The following is an 18,714-nucleotide window of genomic DNA, read 5'->3' on the forward strand; positions in this document are numbered from 1 at the left end:
AAATGGTGTTAAAGACTTAACTGAAGTCCAGAAAGAGCAATATGAGATGGATTTCTCCAAGTGCAGGGCGATGTAAAGGGTGATACTGATCGGCATGATATGCTTTTTAGTTATTTTAACTATCTAACTAAAAAGCACCTGCCATCTTGATTCACATAAGTTGATCAGAAGAAGAAGATCACCTGATTCAACTTTATTGACACTAAAATCATTCATGCTCTCAGGGTTGACCCAAACAAAATGAGGATACTGAGGCAAGTCTCTGCTCTTGTACTAAGAAGAGAAATAACAACATGCCAGAGGACAATGCTCAAAAAGGGTAAATGCACTGTATCACTGATATTAAAAGCTATAATATTAACACAGTTTATAACCAGTTTATGGAAATGATGATGATTACTTCTTCTTTAGATTGCCTCCTCAGAATTCACCCATCTGTGTCACAGGCAATGGCAGAAAACAAACCCGTGGTTGCCCTTGAAAGCACAATTATCACACATGGCATGCCTTACCCACATAACCTGAGGTGCCAAAAATGACCTTCAATTACCAACAAACTTGGGTACCAGAAGGTAATATTTGTTTTAAGATTAAATGATGAGTTGGAGTGTTATACAGGACAGCCAAGGAGGTAGAGGCTATTGTACGAGCTGAAGGAGCCACTCCCGCCACGGTTGGCGTCATCAGTGGGGAAGTCCATGTTGGACTGTCGTCCGAGGAGCTTGACCACCTCGCCCAGAGCAAGATCTCCCAGAAAGTGTCACGGCGTGATCTGTCCTACGTCATTAGCAAAGTGAGTCTTTGACACTTTGATCACACTCTAAATGAAATACTGGCAGAGTGTCATCCACTTATTAGATGTATGTTCTTTTCTCAGGGACTCTCTGGAGGAACAACGGTGTCAGCCACTATGATAGCAGCACACAGAGCTGGGATTCCTGTTTTTGTCACTGGGGGTATTGGAGGAGTTCACAGAGATGGAGAGAACAGTGAGCTGAGTCCCACATTTTTTGAAAATACCTTTTACACATTTTCATATCATTTCACAAAGAGCTGTGCTTGGAGTAAACAAAATATGTTGTCAGGTGGGCAAATTTTACATTTCTGTTAATTTTGCCACAAAGGAAGGAACAAAGATGGTGCTGTGCACACGGTTGGTAAAGAAAAGACACATCTGGTTACAGTTGTTTAAGGTCTCAATGTGGAAGGATGTCCCAACAGTAAGGTCGCTTACTGTCCTGAGATTTTATGTAAACATGAAGGAGTTAGATAACTTCAAAAGTCTCTTTAACTGTATTTAGGTAAAAACTTAAAATAGTTTCTCTGATTAGATTAATAATCTCCCAGGTCTGGATATCAGTGCGGATCTCACAGAACTTGGTAGGACTCCCATCGCTGTCGTCTCTGCTGGGGTCAAGTCCATTCTGGACATCGGTCGCACACTGGAGTTCCTTGTAAGAAATTTTTACACCCCCCATTCTAGTGTGACAGGCTTAATAAAGTCGTGCATATTTCAGTATGAAGAGCAAATATGTATTAGTAATCAGTGTATTATAATCCTTAACCTGTATGAATTCATCTAAAATTTATATACAATCGATTGTCTAGGAGACACAGGGTGTCTGTGTAGCCACTTATGGACAGTCAAAGAACTTTCCAGCTTTCTTCTCTCCACAAAGTGGATTCAGGTCTGCATGCCACGTCTCCAACCCTGTGGAGGCTGCAAAACTTATTGGTATATCACAATTTTATGCCATAATAAACACTGATAGAGCACTCACAGGTTAAAATTCAGTACTATCTCATTTTACCTCACATTTTAGCAAATAGAATGTTAGACACTCACTGTACAGCAACTTTGGGTTGCTATTTTTTGTATGATATTTATTTTATTGTTTTGCGGTTTTGTTTGGTCACTCAGCAAGCTCTTTGTCCCTGGGACTCCAAAGTGGCGTCCTGTTAGCTGTGCCCATCCCAGAGGAGCACGCAGCATCTGGACAGCAGATTGAAGATGCTATAAAAGTTGCAGTGGCAGAGGCAAGGTACGGAAAATCTGTTTTCGATTTTCTCTCAGGAGCCAACTTTGGATTTGAAATGTGGCCACTTTACGATACCTGATGCCCCACGTATCCTAAAGTCACTGATTAATATCACTGATATCAGTATTAGCATCATTTTCTATTCTCGCTTTGAAATCTCAAGGGCTGAAGGTGTCATGGGAAAAGATGTGACGCCATTCATTCTTCAAAAAGTCAGTGCCCTGACTCAAGGGAAGTCCCTTCAGGCCAGTATCCTTTCAAAAGTCTGGCTCATCAAAAAATTATGCAGTAAGCATGATTGTATCAAACACTTTGGTGAAAAAAGAGAGAGAGTACGAAGATGATTGACTGGCATGACAATGTTACTGTTGGAGATTTTTGGCCTACAGTGTATGAGAACTAATGTGTCCTTAACGTGTTCTGTTTCAAGACATTGCTCTCATTCATAACAACGCAAAAGTTGGCAGTCAAATAGCCTGTGCTCTGTCAAAGCAGATGAATGACAGAGGATTAAAACGTCAAACTTCTCCAAAAGCGTCAAAATTTCCATCCAATTCAGATTCCAATATTGTGAGTATAAACACATATTTTTTTCAAATTCTAAAATAGTGAAAATCAAACAGTCATACATAACACTGCATGCAATGACTATTCTGTTGCAGGTTGTGATAGGAGGAATAAATGTTGATTTTATCGCCAAGGGAAAAACAAAAGCACTTAAAGTAAGCTTCATTTACGACATGGAATCAGCCACAATAGTGCAGAGGAGGTGAACCAGACTGACTTCTGAGAACTCCCGTTATCTCTTTCAGTTTGGACAAACTAACCCAGGAAGTGTCTGTCAATCATTTGGTGGTGTAGGAAGAAACATCGCTGGTTGGTTGTTTTTTTTATCTGATTATATTTTACATCATGAACATAGTTTCGTGAGTAATTTCTCTGAATGTTTCCTTAAAGACTCTCTAAGCAGATTAGGCCAAGAAACCCTGTTCATTTCAGCTACTGGAGCTGATTCAAACAGTGATGCAGTGTTAAACTACTGCAAACATATGGTATGTGAACAATGGTGTTTAGTCAATACCATGCACGGCTAAAATCTTATTTAAAGATGAAAATAATATATTTGTTTTTTCCTTTTCAACTTTTTGTAAGAACACAAGTGGTGTGGCCAGGCTCAAAGAGCACAGCACTGCAACCTACTGTGCTGTCATCACTGAGAGTGGAGAGCTGAGTCTCGGTTTGGGAGACATGGATATTCATCAGCAAATCACAGAGCACTATGTAAGTGACATCAGACACTGTTCATGCTAAGAGACATAAAGCACAAAGGGATGAAAACTGCACATATAGAATCCTCAGTCAAATGTGATAGATCTACTTTAAACAGATGAAGATTTTGCCCCTGAAAGACACTTTAAAAAGCTTTTTTCCACACACGTTATACTTCTTTTTTGAACGCACAAATTAGCACAACACTATGCATTTTATCTACCTCACATACATTGACTATTTAGAGCCTCCAATTAACTTAACTGTGAGCGGTAGCCAGAGTAACCAGAGTGAGCCCACACAGGGTCAAGGGGAACATGGAAATCCCCCAAAGAAGGGTTGAGCAAGTCAGGAGATTCACACCCAAACTCTTCTTGCTGTGTGGTGTCAGATTAGGACACTCTTGCAAAAGACATTTTTAATCTCAAGAGTCAAAAGGTTAATAATCCAAATACATTTTCTTATAGATGACTTTGAGTGCCATTGCGCTGTCTTTTGTTTCTATTACAATATTGTGAAGCATATTCAAACACAAATTTTGACACCAGTTTTATGTACAGTGGTCCGTCGCTATAACGCGGTTCACCTTTTGCAGCCTCGCTGTTTTGCATGCTTTATATATATATATAGATATAGATATATGTAGGCCATTGTCAGTCTCCTTGGTGCCGTGTCTCCTGTACAGTACAGAATGCGATGAGCTTGTCAAATTTACATAAATCTTCAATCGCTAGCAGTGTGACTCTGAAGTGCTGTACTGTATGTTTGTAAGATTTCTCCCCAACAAACACAACAATGTCGACGAAACGTTTGCATTGCCAAAGGCACCTGTGGTAGCACCCAAAAGGCAGAGGAAGATGGTACCGCACAAAAAGTTGGACTTCTGGACATGCTAAAGTAAGGTAGAAGTATAAGGCACACCGGATTATAAGGCGCATTAGGCAAAACAAATTTCACCTATTGCCGTTATTTTTAGAACGTAACTCCCGCGATAAACGAGAGACCACAGTACACAAATTTTTTAAAAAATTACATATGATAAAGGATCTAAGGTAAGGACATTTATTAAGAAAAAACAGAACTGCACTGTGTTTGTGTCTTATTATGAAAGAACTCCACATTCATTTCTTATGTACTTGCTAACATTTGTGGTGGCAGTACTCATAGCTTTCTGGCTTTGTATGTTTTCAGACAAGCTAGCTTCTGACATGATTAAAACATAAATTTTAAGATGACCTACCCAACTAAGAACGTTTTACAGACATGGTACACAAAAACACTTGCAACAGAGGCAAAGTTACCCAAGTATACGGGAACTGTATATACAGGAACTGTATACTTGGCTGAGCACATTACTGCCCTGTAAAACAGGAGAAATAGTGCAGAGGAAACACGCTGCAGTTGGCCTGGTCAGTCTTGCCAGAATTATGTGCACAACTCAGTCCTAAGGTACTCTACTGCCATCTACTGTCCAAAGTGATATGCATGCATTTGCAATACAAAACTTGGAGGACTTCTAAACCTTATCATACCAGTAAACAAAGTGAAGCATCCATGATTGCCTACATATTTAACAAGACTTGATTCACAATTTTGACCACATATTTGTGTGGGTCACAAAGGCTATAGTAACACAAATAATCAGTGGTTACAGCCAATGTATGCAGAAGAGCATCTCTGAATAGTATGGAGCAGCAGATGACCACACCAGGCTTCAGTCCTATCAGCTAAGAACAGGAAACTGAAGCTAACGTTTGCACAGGCTCACTTAAATTGGACAGCAGGAGATTGGAAAAACATTGCTTGGTCTGATAAGTCTTGATTTCTGGTGGTGATTTGGGGCCAGCATTTGAAATAAGCAACATCAAACTACTGAATGATCATGCCTTGTATCAGTGGCTCAGGCTGCTAAGATATTTTCTCAGCTTCTTCCAGCAGGTCGCCACGCCGTGTCACAAAGCTCAAATGATCTCAAACTGGTTTCTTGAACATGACAGTGAATTCACTCTACTCAAATGACCTCCACAGTCACCAGTTCTCAGTCCAATAGAGCACCTTTGTGATGTGGAGAAGCAAAAGCTTCTCATCAGCTGTTGAATTTACGAATTAAGGCAGTTCTGAGGGCAGATGGGCCCAACCCCGTAGCAAGATGTACCTAATAAAATGCTTGGTTGGTGTATTTGGGTTTTGTACAGTTTTGGACAGTTATATTTTCTCAATTTGCTGACTGATTTATTAAATTTATGAAATGATTGATTTACATTTTGCCATTGTTTTCCCTGAGCCCCTGTGAAGAACCTCTGGTTTTACAAAATGCTAAATACGCTGTACTTACCATTTCAATATTCTGTCACTGAATAATTTTTTGTAGGTGTCACAATTCAAGACGCAACTTTCATCAGCCACACTCGTGTGTCTGGATGGTAACATTCCCACCTCAACCATCAACTATGTTTGTTGTTTTGCTGAAAAGCGCAACATAAATGGTAACCAATGGAAAGACATGATTCTAAAAAATCTCAAAAATGTGCTTTTATTGATTGTAACACTAAGATTTCCATGTGTATCGCAGTTTGGTATGAACCGACCGACTCAGAAAAGGCTTGTAAGCCTTTCCTTTCAAATGCCTGGAAGTCTTTGTCCTATTCATCTCCGAACCTGGCAGAGCTGTGCACCATGAATAAAACACTGGGTGTCAAAACACCTGAAGGTAAACTATGTTACTCCTCTTTTATCAGCGAAAGCCATCAAAAAACAAATTCACACCCTCTGCTATTGATGTTAGAGCTCTTGTCAAAAATGCAAATACTCTGACGGAAGCTGAGGATGTGGTTTTGTATTGCGGCAGTGCTGCCGAGCACACTCGACGAGACGCTCAGTGTTGCTGTGGCTCTCTCGCGCCCTCTTCTGGAACATCTTCACTGCCTGGTGGTGACTCTAGGGGCTAATGGCGTGTTGCTGTGTGGAGAGTATGATGAAGGCACAGTCAACTTGCAGCCAAGAAAACAGAAGAGGGTAAGGATGGTCTTCATGCCAGCCTGTAACGATTTGCTCTGACAGTAGTGGTAAAAATGGCTTTTTTCCTGCTTCTGTTTGCAGAAGAGGCAGCTTTGTGGTCTCCACTACCCAGCACTTGCTGTGACCCCAGAGGAGATAATGAATGTGTCGGGAGCTGGAGATAGGTGCTAAAAATTTGCTTGACCTACTTCATCCATCTTGTTCTTATTTGACTTTCATTTCCTTTGTTTCTTCTGCTGCAGTTTTATCCACTTTTCAATTTCTATGACCTCTTTCTCTCCCCATCTCACTGGCATTCTTTCACTGAGTCACAAAATGATGGTGAAACACTCAAACAAAAGACTCTCATCTCCCCTTTGTTTCCAGTCTTGCAGGTGCCTTAATGGCAGGGATTGTCCTGGGGAAAGACACAGACAGCTGTGTTCGGATGGGACTCTTGGCTGCAAGGACATCTCTGGCATCCCCGCACCCCATCGCTCCAATGCTCACTTTAGATGCTGTAAACCCCAACAAAGTCCACACTCAGACCTGGCCCAAACCAAGCCTTGTGTGGATTGATTAAAAAAAAATAAAAAAAATTGTGTTAGCTTTGTAATATTCTTATGGAAACTGTGTGTATTGTGACCGAGGAAACTATAAAGAACAAAAGAAAAATTATTAAATTCTAATTTTCCTTGATTATTAATGTTCTGTAATAATTGTATCTTGCAAAATATGTCAAGCAGCTTTGTTAATTTTATACAGCCATATGATAACCAAGTTCAATAAACAGATTATAAAAAATTATGAATTCAAGGGCATTCTGGTGCTTTGATTTCTAAAGAATGAGACAGTCAGTGGCTTGCAGTTGAATAATTACTATGATGATTTTGTGAAAGGCACTAAATACAAAAGAATCTATAAAAACATTACATTAAGGACAGACGGAAAGCAAGTTATTATGAACCAGTGCTTTTGTATAAATATTTTCTATTTATGTTTTAATTATGCTTACACAATAACATATAAAAACAAGATTCTATAATATTGGATGGGTAAGATATTCCTTTATATTTTTGTGTCACCGCAACTATATATTGAATAAAATCTGTTAAAAAAAAAAAGCTTAAATAATCAGAATCAGAATCTTTAATGACATTGTAGGAGTGAAACAAACATTGCACAACGACAGATGTGAAGATGTCAATGTGATGCTAGATGCAAATAGATAGAGATAGATAGATAGATAGATGATAGATAGATATGATGAGATAGATAGATAGATAGATAGATAGATAGATAGATAGATAGATAGATAGATAGATAGATAGATAGATAGATAAGATAGAAAGTACACATTAGGAGCTAAAGATAAAATAGTGTAGAAAATAAAATAATGGCGAAAAATAACACAAAATCTAAGTGTAGTGCAAAGGAATGATATGTAAAAAGTTGAATATAACTAACATAGTAATGAATTTAGAATTTAGAAAATAATGGCGAACAAAATTTCTTCGTAAGTGCGTTGCAGTGGGAACTACATTCCTCTTGAACGTAATGGAACGATGGGAAAATGTAAAAACTACATCTCCCTGAAAGCATCAGCCCATCTGCGCAGACTCAGTGGCACTGAATACTTGCCCCACTCCCTCCTCCCAACTATAATGCTAGCTAAGATGGTGGTTTGAGCGTAAATTGTCTCCACAATACCAAGAAAAGAAAGGGGCAAAACATCTTTATAGCCTTTTAATTACAACAGAACAACACAACTACTGGTATCTTACGTAACCCTCTATAGATATTTTGACATTTCAGATACATTGGCTCGCAGTCCCCGCCCAATTTAGTGTGACTCCCTTGGAGAGGAATCCTAAGCTAAATACGGACAGGGTAAGTAACGCTAACCAAGCTGCTAGCTGAGCTAGCCAGCTTCCATTCTGCCTCAATAAATGAAGGGCAATTATGTCTGTTGCGATTTTACTGACTGACTGTAAAGTTTTCTCACTCTTCATGAATTTCTGCCCAGCTAATCTTAATGTCGTTTGAGCAATGACAGTTGTTTATAGTGCCAACAACTTGTTCCCTGTTCAGTGTTAGCTTATGTAAGGCCTCGTCGTCAGCTCAACTCCAAACCCTCGTACACTCTGATAATGTAGCCTGCTAACTACGGGTTAGCTTAAGCAAGCTGTCACTTTTTATATAGGGGGGCACCATAACGTTATGTCATACGTTTTTTTTAAACTACGAACGTCAATATTGGGGAACGTCTCATGTCCACATGCATTACATTTGTGATTAACATCGCAGTTGTCACGGAATACTTGGTCTCAATCAGACCGGCGTCTTTTGCCAGTTCGCGGCTAATGTTAGCTTAGCCCGTGGTTAGTCAAATAACATCTGTCATAACGTACGATCCAGGAGACTAAGCAGCTAAAGTTACCAGCTTGGCCAACACGATTTGTTCACGACTTTAGTGGGGATGTCTGCGAGTGAAAATGCAAAACGGCGATAGCTGTGTACTTGTAGGGTTATTTGCGAAAATGCTGCCCGGCATTGGATGTCTATAGTCTTTTAGGTTTTTATCGAGCTCTCGATGGGCTCGTCTGCTGGCAGCGGTGTTGTCACGTAGAAAACAGGCTGGTGTTTAAATGCCAACAACAGGCGATTCATTCCTAAATAAACCTATTTTATTGTATTTGTCTTTAACGTCGACCATGACGTGTCAGCCCAAGAAAGATACCACAACATCCGCATTATCACTTTGCGACCATTAGTTCTGTTTTTTTTAAGGATTGGGTTGGTACGTACACCCATTTGGCTTATTTTAGACCTAGCTAGAAAAACCAGTGCCGCCCAATGAAAAGACCTCAACAGAATGCAACAAATCTTCCATCTGTGGAGGCCAGAATGACCCGTTATTATTCAAGCCTTTTCGTGGTCATCTGTAGAGGTGTTACCGATGAGTGTTTCTCTTTGCGCGATGTAGCACACTCAGATATATTTAACTGTTATTGAGGACTAACGAAAACGGTCGGATATATTAATTTAGGACCGTTTGAAATAGTATTGAGACACAAATGTGTCAATTGTTGACACCTTTTTCTTAATCTTTGATGTATCATTTAAATATTACAGCTTTGTGTGTAGCACAATGATTTTCAGCTGTATTACTCGGGAAGCACTGAAATCCTGAGCTGATACAATGTTTGAAATAACAGTTTGGCCTATAGCTGATGCCGATAGGGGTGGGTGTGTTGTTGTTTTCATTTATACCTCCCCCCCTTTTTTGTTTTTTTTTTTTTACAAAAGAAGCAAAAAATCTTGACCAGATTGTTTTAAAAATCTCCAGGTAATCAACAAGGCTGATACTGATGTTTAGCTATTATAGTGGTGCTTCTGTACTTTGTGCTGTCATTTGATTAAAAAACTTTGTTTTAAAATGCTGGGTGATCTTAAGTAACTGTTTTGGCATTCAAAAAATTGCATTTAAAAATGCAATTAAAAGTATTTTGGCGTGTTCACTGATATATTGTCACGTTGGAAGTTCAATCGAAACGGCTATACCTTTCTGCTGTTAAGCATCTGCACTGACAACAAGTTCAGTCATTCTAAATAAATTGTAAATATATTGCTTGCTATATTTAGTCAGTTCTGAGTGGAGCTCTTATACTCTTCATTTATGTTTTGGTAGCCCTGTGCTCTGTGATCCGCTTCAGTACTCAGCCTTGCTGCGCCATAGGATGTCCCACAGCCCTGAAATGAAGGACGACCCCATGGAGTGCCCACTGTGCATGGAGCCGCTGGAGATTGATGACGTCAACTTCTTCCCCTGCACCTGTGGCTACCAGATCTGCCGCTTCTGTTGGCACCGCATCCGTACAGATGAGAACGGCCTCTGCCCCGCATGCAGAAAGGTGAAATGGATGTAGATGCCATTAAGCTCATTAAACAGGAGGATGATTTGTCTGGCTCAGCAGTCTTGTTGGAGGAGACATCATGTAATTAGAATTACACAGGTGTAGCTTGTGTGTAACCATGCCTTAAATTAGTAATTTTTTTTCCTTTGAATGGGAGATATTTCTGTTTGTAACGCAGTTCTTTGTGTTTTTGTGTAGCCTTATCCAGAGGACCCTGCTGTGTACAAGCCTCTGTCACAGGAGGAGATCCAAAGGATAAAGAATGAAAAGAAGCAGAAACAGAATGAGAAGAAGCAAAAGGTGACAGAAAACCGCAAGCATCTGGCCAGTGTCAGAGTGGTCCAGAGAAATCTGGTGTTTGTGGTGGGGCTCTCGCAGCGACTCGCTGACCCAGAGGTGAGTGTAATGCTGACATTACACTTCAGCTACCTGTGACAGGAGCGTTGAAACTTATGGTATTCAGTTTGATGCAGCTAAGGAAGTGGCTGTGTCACTGTAGATTTGGGCTTGACAGATGCAGTGAAGTTTAAATGTACTTTGTTGGAGAATGATCTTTATGTATATTTAAATGTTTTTACCTGCAGCTTCCTCGTGATTCGTGATTCTGTTGAATATTCAGTTTGAAAGAGCTCAGTATCTCCAGCACTTTGTCACAAGTGTTGCTGTGTTTTACCCACAGGTCCTAAAACGGCCGGAGTATTTTGGGAGGTTTGGGAAAATCCATAAAGTGGTCATCAACAATAGCACATCTTACGCAGGTTCACAGGTGAGGAGGGTGGATTAGGTTAAAACGGCAATTTAATAATGAAAATCTTCTTTCATAGCTACAGTGAGCTCATAAAAGTATGCAACCGCATCAATGGCATGTTTATTTACCTGTTTTGTTTTTTAGGGGCCTAGTGCCAGCGCTTATGTTACTTACATCCGCTCTGAAGATGCTCTAAGAGCAATACAGTGTGTGAACAATGTGGTTGTTGATGGCAGAACACTCAAGGTGAGAAGTTGACCCAAAAATCTTTGTTAATTTTTAGTGATTTTAGTAGTCTTTTAAAGTGCACAAAAATTAGTCATTTTATTCTTCATTTTCTTTTCTGCTTCTAGCTATTTAACACAAACATCATTGTAAACAATGTAGATTACACAGAGAAGATAAAGAATTCTTTGAAAAGAATTAGTATGAATTTCTATGTAAACTTTTCTTCTTCTTCTATTTCTTTCTTTTGCAGGCTTCTTTAGGCACAACAAAATACTGCAGTTACTTCCTCAAAAGTATGCAGTGTCCCAAACCTGATTGTATGTACCTACATGAGTTGGGGGATGAAGCAGCTAGCTTTACTAAAGAGGAGATGCAGGTACACTTTTTTTTTTCCTCTTCCCACAATGAGAGTCAGTTGTGGTTTAAAGCACCTTTTTGACCCATGTTGTGTTGTTTCTTCAGGCAGGAAAACATCAAGAGTATGAGCAAAAACTCCTCCAAGACCTCTATAAAATTAACCCTAGCTTTCTACAACCTCCAGCTTGTGGAACAGAAAAGTCAAAGAGTAAATCCAACTCCACACAGAGGTTGGTTTTTATTAATATTTAGATTTGTTGTATTTTTATTATTTACTCACAGTGCAGCGGAGGCTAATTTCTGTCCTGCTTTGTAACAGAACCAACAGTAGCAATGGTAAAGATGGGTGGCCGACGCTGTCAGGGCATAACAAACTGTCCAACGGGCTTTCAGAAGACCGCAAGTCCCCTCCACTGCTAGACTATCTAGACCAAGAAGCTATTACTTCAGATGGGCTAGAAACAGAGCTAGGTCCAGGCCAGCGTACTGCCTTGTCCCCCTTTTCCTCTAACTGTGACAGTAACAGGTACATGGGTTTTTCCTCCGGAAAAGGACTTGCATGTTATTGAATAAAGCAATTGTGTATTTATTTTACAATGACCTTTTTTTTTCTGTCTATATATAAATTTTCTACCTGCAGTCCCAGTGACAAACCTCCAGAGTCTATCGGCATGGTAAATGGCGAGACTTTACAACAGGTAATATAGCATTAACCAACCTCTGTGGTTCTTTTGTTTGAATATAAATCTGAGTATGAATCAGCAGTAATAAGGACAACTTTTTCTTCTTTCTTGTTTTTTTTTTTTTTTTTTTTTTTTTTTAATAAAGATACCCACAAGTGACTCGCCCTCCCCTCCCCCGGGTTTAACTAAGCCCAGCCTGGTAGTGCCCATCAGCATGTCAGACATCACAGCCCGTTCGCCCTTTGAGGGTGCTGCAGCTGAGTCCCAGTCACTCTTTTCAGACAACAGTAACTTCAGACATCCAAACCCCCTCCCTGCTGGTCTGCCACCCTTCCCCAGCTCCCCTCGCGGCAGTTCCGACTGGCCTATGACCCCTGAACCACAGAGCCTCTTCACATCAGGTAGAATAACACCATGTTTAATCTAGCTGTCAAACATTTAGATTACTTCTATCTGCTGTATTCTGAATTTTCTGTTGAAAAATGTTCCGTTTTCTAAACATTGAGCCAATATAACTAATGCAGGTAATGTAAATGATAAGCAGAAAATGCTTAGGCACAAGTTGCACTTAAATTTTAATGTATCTAATACCTATTCAAGCTCAAACGTATAAGACTATAATAAAAAGGGGAAGTTTGTTTAATTTGCATGTAACGAAATTTCAAAACTATTGCAGGTGTAATCTTTATCATCTAAGTTTATCAGGTAGTCGAAGTTTTGCGTCCCCTATAACCCCTGTGTTTTCTCCCCCTTCAGACACAATACCAGTGTCGTCCTCCACAGACTGGCAGGCAGCTTTTGGCTTTGGCTCGTCCAGCAAACAGCAGGATGACGACCTGGGCTTTGATCCTTTCGATGTGACTCGCAAGGCTTTGGCCGACCTGATAGAGAAGGAGTTGTCAGTACAGGATCAGAGCCCTTCATCCCCAGGGCCCCTCACCCAGGGGAGCAACCATGGACCCAGCCTGCCACCCTCCAACCCTAACCCCAGCGCTTCCCATCACTTCCCCAGTGGCCTCCCACGTGTCCCACAGCACCACAGAACCATCTACAGCTCCTTCAGTTTCCCCAGCACTCACAACAGCCAGGCCAGTCAGCAGCAGCCAGCTGCCAGACACCCCTGGTTGGGCGTGCCCACACGGAATAACCTCACACACTTGAACCACTCAGCCAGTGCTGCCTCACACAGTAATTTTCTGGACCTGAATCTGCCGCCTCAGCACAACACAGGGCTGGGAGGGATCCCCATCTCAGGTACCAGACCCGTGGGTCACTTTGGCACCTTTCTGTGTCACATTGCAGTAGTGCATGTTAAAACAGACAATCAACAAGCTATTTAATTTCACAGCACATGTGTGCTGCAGTATGGCATTATGATACTTGTTTTGATTAGCATGTATTGATTTTTTTTTTTGCTGGCAGATGCAGTTTTGTACTTAAACACAAAAACACCTGAGGAGCTGACATGTCTGTTTACTTCTCTCTTGTAGAAAACAGCAGCTCTATAGACGGCTTAAATGTGAAAGAGTGGCAGGATGGTCTCAGGGCTCTTCTGCCCAACATTAATATCAACTTTGGGGGCCTCCCAAATTCCTCGTCCTCTTCCTCCTCCTCATCCTCCAACAGTGTTAACCACATTGGTGGGCCAGCTGGACCTGCAGGCATGTCGCACAGCCTGAGCTGGGACGGCACAGGCAGTTGGATGGACCCCGCTATTATTACAGGTTGGCAATTAGTTCACAGCAACATTTCACATCTTTTATGAAGCAAAAATCCAAAATAACTGGTTTGGGCTTTTGTTTGTTTGAAATTATTGTTTAGTCCTAAAAGATTGGTCTGTAAAAACATCAGCACTATTAGTGAAATTACTTGATATTTAATATTTAACATGATAAAGGCTGACATGTTTAAGCAAGTTTAAAACTGGGTATATACAAATCATGGATGAGTTATTAGATTCTTTTTTTTGTTTTGTCTTTTGTGGTAATGGAAATCAAGTTATTATTATCTTTCGCCAAGTCATAATTGTAAGCAGTCATTTTCCATCTGGTCTGGAAGTGAGGATGAGTAGTTTGGTATGACGTCTGATTTGAATGTCAAACATATCCTGGGAAATTCCATCAGCGTATTTAGCAGAATAATAGCAAGGAAAGAGCACCATAAATATTTTACAGGCATCAAAATGCTTCCTCCTTTTTTAACTATCATAGAAGTGGATAAAAACAACTGGCACAATGTGGTCATTTATGACATTTTTGAGCAGAGGGAGGAGCGCGAGCGACAAGCTCACACAAGACTAACCCTGGAGTTCTGAAATTTTTACAGCTTTGGATGACAAAATGAAGAAAGTATGAAGAGTTTCATTTTTTTAGCATAAAGCGTAAATGTGTGCCAGCTATTATGACTGATAACAGAAAAGACAAAAAACATTTTAAAGTGTTTTTTAAATTGATTTAGTGTCTTAACTACATGATTAAGAAAAGCCTTTCAAATGAAGTTGCATAACTTTTCCATTTTGATGTGTCATATAAGCAATATATTGTTATATCGAATAGAAATGATGAGTAAAGTCACCAATGGCAGCACTACTCTAAATGTTTCAACAAAGCAGCTGATCACAAAAATCCCAAAAATCATTGTCTTTATGTCAGATTTGTGTTGTGGTGTTTTTTTTGCCATCACTCATCTCTTGTCCTCCCTCTCCATAACTCCCCGCAGGCATCCCAGCCTCAGCCGGCAACAGTTTAGACTGCCTCCAGGACGATAACCCACCACACTGGCTTAAATCCCTGCAGGCGCTCACAGAGATGGACGGCCCTGCCAGCTCAGCGATGCCCACTCCCCAGCCCCTCCACAGCAGCCTCCTCGATGCCCACATCCCTCTTCACCACAGAGCCGCCGCCGGCTGGGCTCCCTACCTTCCCCCTCCCACAGCCAATCCCGCCAGTCAGTTCCACTCCCCTCCCCCAGGCTTCCAGACCGCCTTCAGACCCCCAGGACAGCCCTCCACAGAGCTGCTACAGAGTGCTGCTGTGGACCGCCACTGAACATAGACTACAGCAGACACCCATCCATTGCCCCACTACCACTTTATACCCACTCATCTTGTACCCTCCCCCCTCCCCCTCCCAATGCAATACACACCAATCTGCAGAGTATGAAAAATTAACAAAGTAACAAACATGCTTTCATCTTTTTTCTCTTCATCCTTCCTTTTTGTCCACTCTAAAGGCATTTTATTTTGTTTTTGTTTGTGGCACACAAGTTATCAGTACCTTTTTGTCTGCTGCATTCACCACTCCTTAGACCTAGTTCTGGGTGTAACATGGGATTCATTATGTAGCTTACTGTTAACGGAGAGCACAAGAATCAATATAGGATCGAGCACCCAGTGGTGACATGAGAGTTAACTCCACAAACTGGCAAATAAACAAATTAGCTGATGTGAGGTCTTTTTATTTTAAAAGTAACTAATAATTAAGCATGAACAGCATTTGTGTTTTTGAAAGTTGAAGTCTTGATTAGTTTTCGAGGAATGAACCAAGCTGTGAATCTGCTCTTTGAAGCTTTGCCCCAAAGACCCTCATCCTCCCCAGTTTAACAGGAGTCTGTGAAACGGTTAATTCTTACAGTTGTGTCGAGAATAAGGAGAGATGATAGAGGGAAGCCCTTTTCAGACATGGGATTCGTGACATCACCTCGTTCAAAGGGAGTTGTCATTCTGACTTGAGTCACTTTTATATTTATGTTTATTCAGATAAATAAGGGAAGGGAGACAAAAAAAAGAAAAGACTTGCTGCTTTGCTTCTCCTACCGTACTCTGCTTCTTACACACAGGCATCGAGACAGATCTGTCTTTGGAAATAGGCAAATCACATCAAAGAAGATTGTAGTAATCACATTGTGAATGAGAAAAGGAGTCGATTAGATAAATTATCATTGTGTACATGTAATTGCTGTTTAGAGCCGCCTCCTAGTGAATCATCATCGTGTGCGTGCCTATCCACCAACATGCCTGTTTGCAATCAAACTTCAAATTGATTTGTAAATGCCGTCAGGTCCAGCCGTACAAGACGGTGATTGAAATACAGAAAAAGTGACCATCTAGACGTTTAGCTGATGTGTAAGATTAACAAAAAGAAGCGCATGTCTGAAGGGGGCTGGAGAGAAGAGGGGTTGGTCTTAGCTTTTTGTTGAGTGGATTTAAAAATGAATAAATAAAACGAAACCTCAAAAACAAAAAAAGAAGCTAAGAATTGGTTAGTAAAGGTCAAAATGCAGATGAGACGGGGGAGTTGAGGGCACAGGCTATGCATGGGCTCCCTGTTAGGTAAGGACACAAATGGCCTGCTTTGAGAGGCCACTTGGCTCACATTCTCTTTAGTCGAGGGGAACTCCCATTGGCCCCGTCCTGCTGGAGGGAAAATTTTGCTGAACCTCTGTATCAGAGGATAGAGCATCGCCTAACCGCAGGGAGCCAGGGCTTTGGGAGATCGTGGCACACATCCTGAGCACTAGGGTTAGACTCACAGTGCCACTGTGTGGTACCTACAATAGCTAGCCCTAACATGGACAGCCACCACTTAGTAAGGACAATGACTAGATGGATGAGGATATGTCGAATACTAACGAGGGTAATAAAGGGGTTAACAGGTCCCTTTGTTTGACCCACGAGGGCTTAAACGAGGCCTTAAAATGGACAGATGAGAGAGAGTGAGAGAGAAGCTTGAGCGATAGGAAGGAGAGCATCAGGACTGCTGAAAAATATGCAATATTGTACATGACTTTGACAACTGTATCTGATCATGTGTCACAAAGGAAGGTGCCGCAAGACAATACCAAGTACTGTAGTAGTGATTTAAGGAGCCTTTAGGATTTGAAATCAACCTCTCTGACCACCACCTTTTTTTTCTTTTTGAAGTCTTAATTCTGATCTGTGTTCGCTCTCTACCGCTCTCTTCTCTCTCGATCTTGCTCTATCTCTCTGATCCCCATCCTCCCCCCCTGCTGTTCTCTATTTAACAGTATTCACAAAATGAACAAAGTCATCCAGGAGAAACCAACACAGAGTCATACAATGGGTTTTAACATGATGTTGCAAGGAAAAAATAAACAAAACGACAAATTTGAGGCGCTTAAAGGAAGTGAACTGTCCTCTGCAGGTCTGGAAAAATGAACCTTAAATAAAACTAAAAACTCTGAGCTGGTGTTTGTCTGCTGTTGTCTTCTCATCACTGCCTTTGTGCAGAAAATACAAATCCCAGGAAGCTCTCTTTTAAGTTGCTCCTCTACTATTCCAAATCCTTCCACTGGGGGGCAGATCACTTTTTGTCAGCTAGGAAGCTCTGCAGTCAAACTTCAGCTGAGCACACAAGGTGACACAGAACGACACCGACTACAGTTTTTCAAATACACCGCATTTTCACCACTAAGCGTTTTCAGTGATTGGATATAGGCAGAGTACTGATGGGCATGATCCTTGTTGCATTCAAAGAAATCTGACCATCTTTTCATTGCAGCATTGCTGCCAGGAGCAGAGCATGTGTGCGTATCACTGTCCTTTAGTTTGCAGCTCTGCACTCTCCCCGGCCAATGCAGCAGTAGATACCTGCTGCAGCGAGGTCTCTTCTTTTTTTTTTTGTCCTGCAGGACTTCTGACAGACACGGGGAGGAGCACAGTTATTACTCTTTACAGTGTCTCCACTATTTCTGCAGTCAGTTAACTGAATCTGATGCCTCCAATATGCTGTTTAACTCTGAATATTGTTTCTACGGGAGATTAATTACACATACATGATCTGAAGGTCCCAATTAGAACCAGAAGTAAACGTTTTTATTTGGCAGTTTAAGGTGTTAAAATTACTTATAACTGTCATAGTTTAAAGTCTTTCAAGCTCGCTATCCTTCTGTAGCATGTACAATAACATTTCAAGTTCAACAATATCATATCAATATCACAATATCATTTTCAAGTTGTTTATGAAGACTGTCCAGATTCAAATGCAATATTAGGTATGAGAATGCTTTAATAATAAATAAAAATAATAATATGAAAATATTAAATCCTTAATATCCAGAAATAAGCATTATAATAATGAAAACTAAAGCAGAAGCAAATCACACTGAAGAATCAGAGAATAAGCAGCACTTGAAACCGTTTTTTCTTGGCGTATTTGTCTATGATCTCCAGATAAAGTTTCAATAAACAAAACACACTCGGTGTATTCGCCGATCAATCGAAGGAAAGAATTATTCAGTTGTTCAAATGGCCGATGACGTCTTTGTTTCTTTCATTCGATTAATCGATGAGTCGGCTGGTGCTAAGTGGACATGTGGCTAAAATGAACATCCCGGGATGCTTGGAGCTGCCCCGCCTCTAGTTTTAGGCTGCAGGTGCTGAGGAGGCACCAACAGAGGAAGGTGAGTGTAAATAATGCAGGCAGGCAGCAGATTCAGGGGTTGTGACAATGAGTCAG

General features: G+C 40.8%; 2 protein-coding genes across 4 annotated transcripts in view; both read left to right on the forward strand.

Annotated features, from left to right (window-relative positions):
* zgc:136858 (uncharacterized protein LOC678543 homolog) overlaps nucleotides 1–7,118 on the forward strand; it is a 9,679-nt gene extending 2,561 nt beyond the window's left edge. For both annotated transcript variants that reach the window (XM_042227619.1, XM_042227618.1), the window contains exons 2-19: nucleotides 225–319; nucleotides 412–526; nucleotides 619–793; nucleotides 878–989; nucleotides 1,348–1,454; nucleotides 1,609–1,735; nucleotides 1,922–2,042; nucleotides 2,203–2,288; nucleotides 2,470–2,609; nucleotides 2,702–2,761; nucleotides 2,852–2,915; nucleotides 2,997–3,091; nucleotides 3,192–3,320; nucleotides 5,680–5,794; nucleotides 5,881–6,018; nucleotides 6,157–6,323; nucleotides 6,408–6,490; nucleotides 6,693–7,118. In XM_042227619.1, coding sequence (XP_042083553.1) covers nucleotides 241–319; nucleotides 412–526; nucleotides 619–793; nucleotides 878–989; nucleotides 1,348–1,454; nucleotides 1,609–1,735; nucleotides 1,922–2,042; nucleotides 2,203–2,288; nucleotides 2,470–2,609; nucleotides 2,702–2,761; nucleotides 2,852–2,915; nucleotides 2,997–3,091; nucleotides 3,192–3,320; nucleotides 5,680–5,794; nucleotides 5,881–6,018; nucleotides 6,157–6,323; nucleotides 6,408–6,490; nucleotides 6,693–6,888 — 2,109 coding nt within the window. In that variant the 5' untranslated portion in view covers nucleotides 225–240 and the 3' untranslated portion in view covers nucleotides 6,889–7,118. The remainder of the gene's footprint in view (nucleotides 1–224; nucleotides 320–411; nucleotides 527–618; nucleotides 794–877; nucleotides 990–1,347; nucleotides 1,455–1,608; nucleotides 1,736–1,921; nucleotides 2,043–2,202; nucleotides 2,289–2,469; nucleotides 2,610–2,701; nucleotides 2,762–2,851; nucleotides 2,916–2,996; nucleotides 3,092–3,191; nucleotides 3,321–5,679; nucleotides 5,795–5,880; nucleotides 6,019–6,156; nucleotides 6,324–6,407; nucleotides 6,491–6,692) is intronic.
* An 817-nt stretch (nucleotides 7,119–7,935) lies between these two features.
* Nucleotides 7,936–17,440, forward strand: cnot4a (CCR4-NOT transcription complex, subunit 4a). Of its 2 annotated transcripts, none has more exons than XM_042227616.1 (13): nucleotides 7,936–8,195; nucleotides 10,022–10,219; nucleotides 10,421–10,618; nucleotides 10,902–10,988; nucleotides 11,115–11,216; nucleotides 11,449–11,574; nucleotides 11,661–11,785; nucleotides 11,875–12,081; nucleotides 12,196–12,253; nucleotides 12,384–12,639; nucleotides 12,995–13,492; nucleotides 13,729–13,962; nucleotides 14,957–17,440. In XM_042227616.1, exons 2-13 carry the CDS (start codon nucleotides 10,046–10,048, stop codon nucleotides 15,283–15,285), a joined length of 2,394 nt encoding a protein of 797 aa, XP_042083550.1. In that variant the 5' UTR covers nucleotides 7,936–8,195; nucleotides 10,022–10,045; the 3' UTR covers nucleotides 15,286–17,440. The 2 variants fall into 2 exon arrangements, with proteins under 2 accessions (XP_042083550.1, XP_005939770.1); XM_005939708.3 differs by having other exon boundaries at nucleotides 7,937–8,195; nucleotides 9,997–10,219.
* Nucleotides 17,441–18,714: the final 1,274 nt, after the last annotated feature.

This window comes from Haplochromis burtoni, unplaced genomic scaffold (genome assembly GCF_018398535.1).
Source record: "Haplochromis burtoni strain Fernald_Lab_line unplaced genomic scaffold, NCSU_Asbu1 Contig_272, whole genome shotgun sequence".
Classification (NCBI taxonomy): domain Eukaryota; kingdom Metazoa; phylum Chordata; class Actinopteri; order Cichliformes; family Cichlidae; genus Haplochromis; species Haplochromis burtoni.

Bases quoted from the DNA above. Each gene is read 5' to 3' on its own strand.
- cnot4a (XM_042227616.1), top strand. From the start codon at position 10,046: ATGTCCCACAGCCCTGAAATGAAGGACGACCCCATGGAGTGCCCACTG. The intron at 10,619-10,901 runs GTGAGTGTAATG...TTTTACCCACAG, and splicing joins AGCGACTCGCTGACCCAGAG to GTCCTAAAACGGCCGGAGTA. The intron at 11,575-11,660 runs GTACACTTTTTT...TTGTTTCTTCAG, and splicing joins TTACTAAAGAGGAGATGCAG to GCAGGAAAACATCAAGAGTA.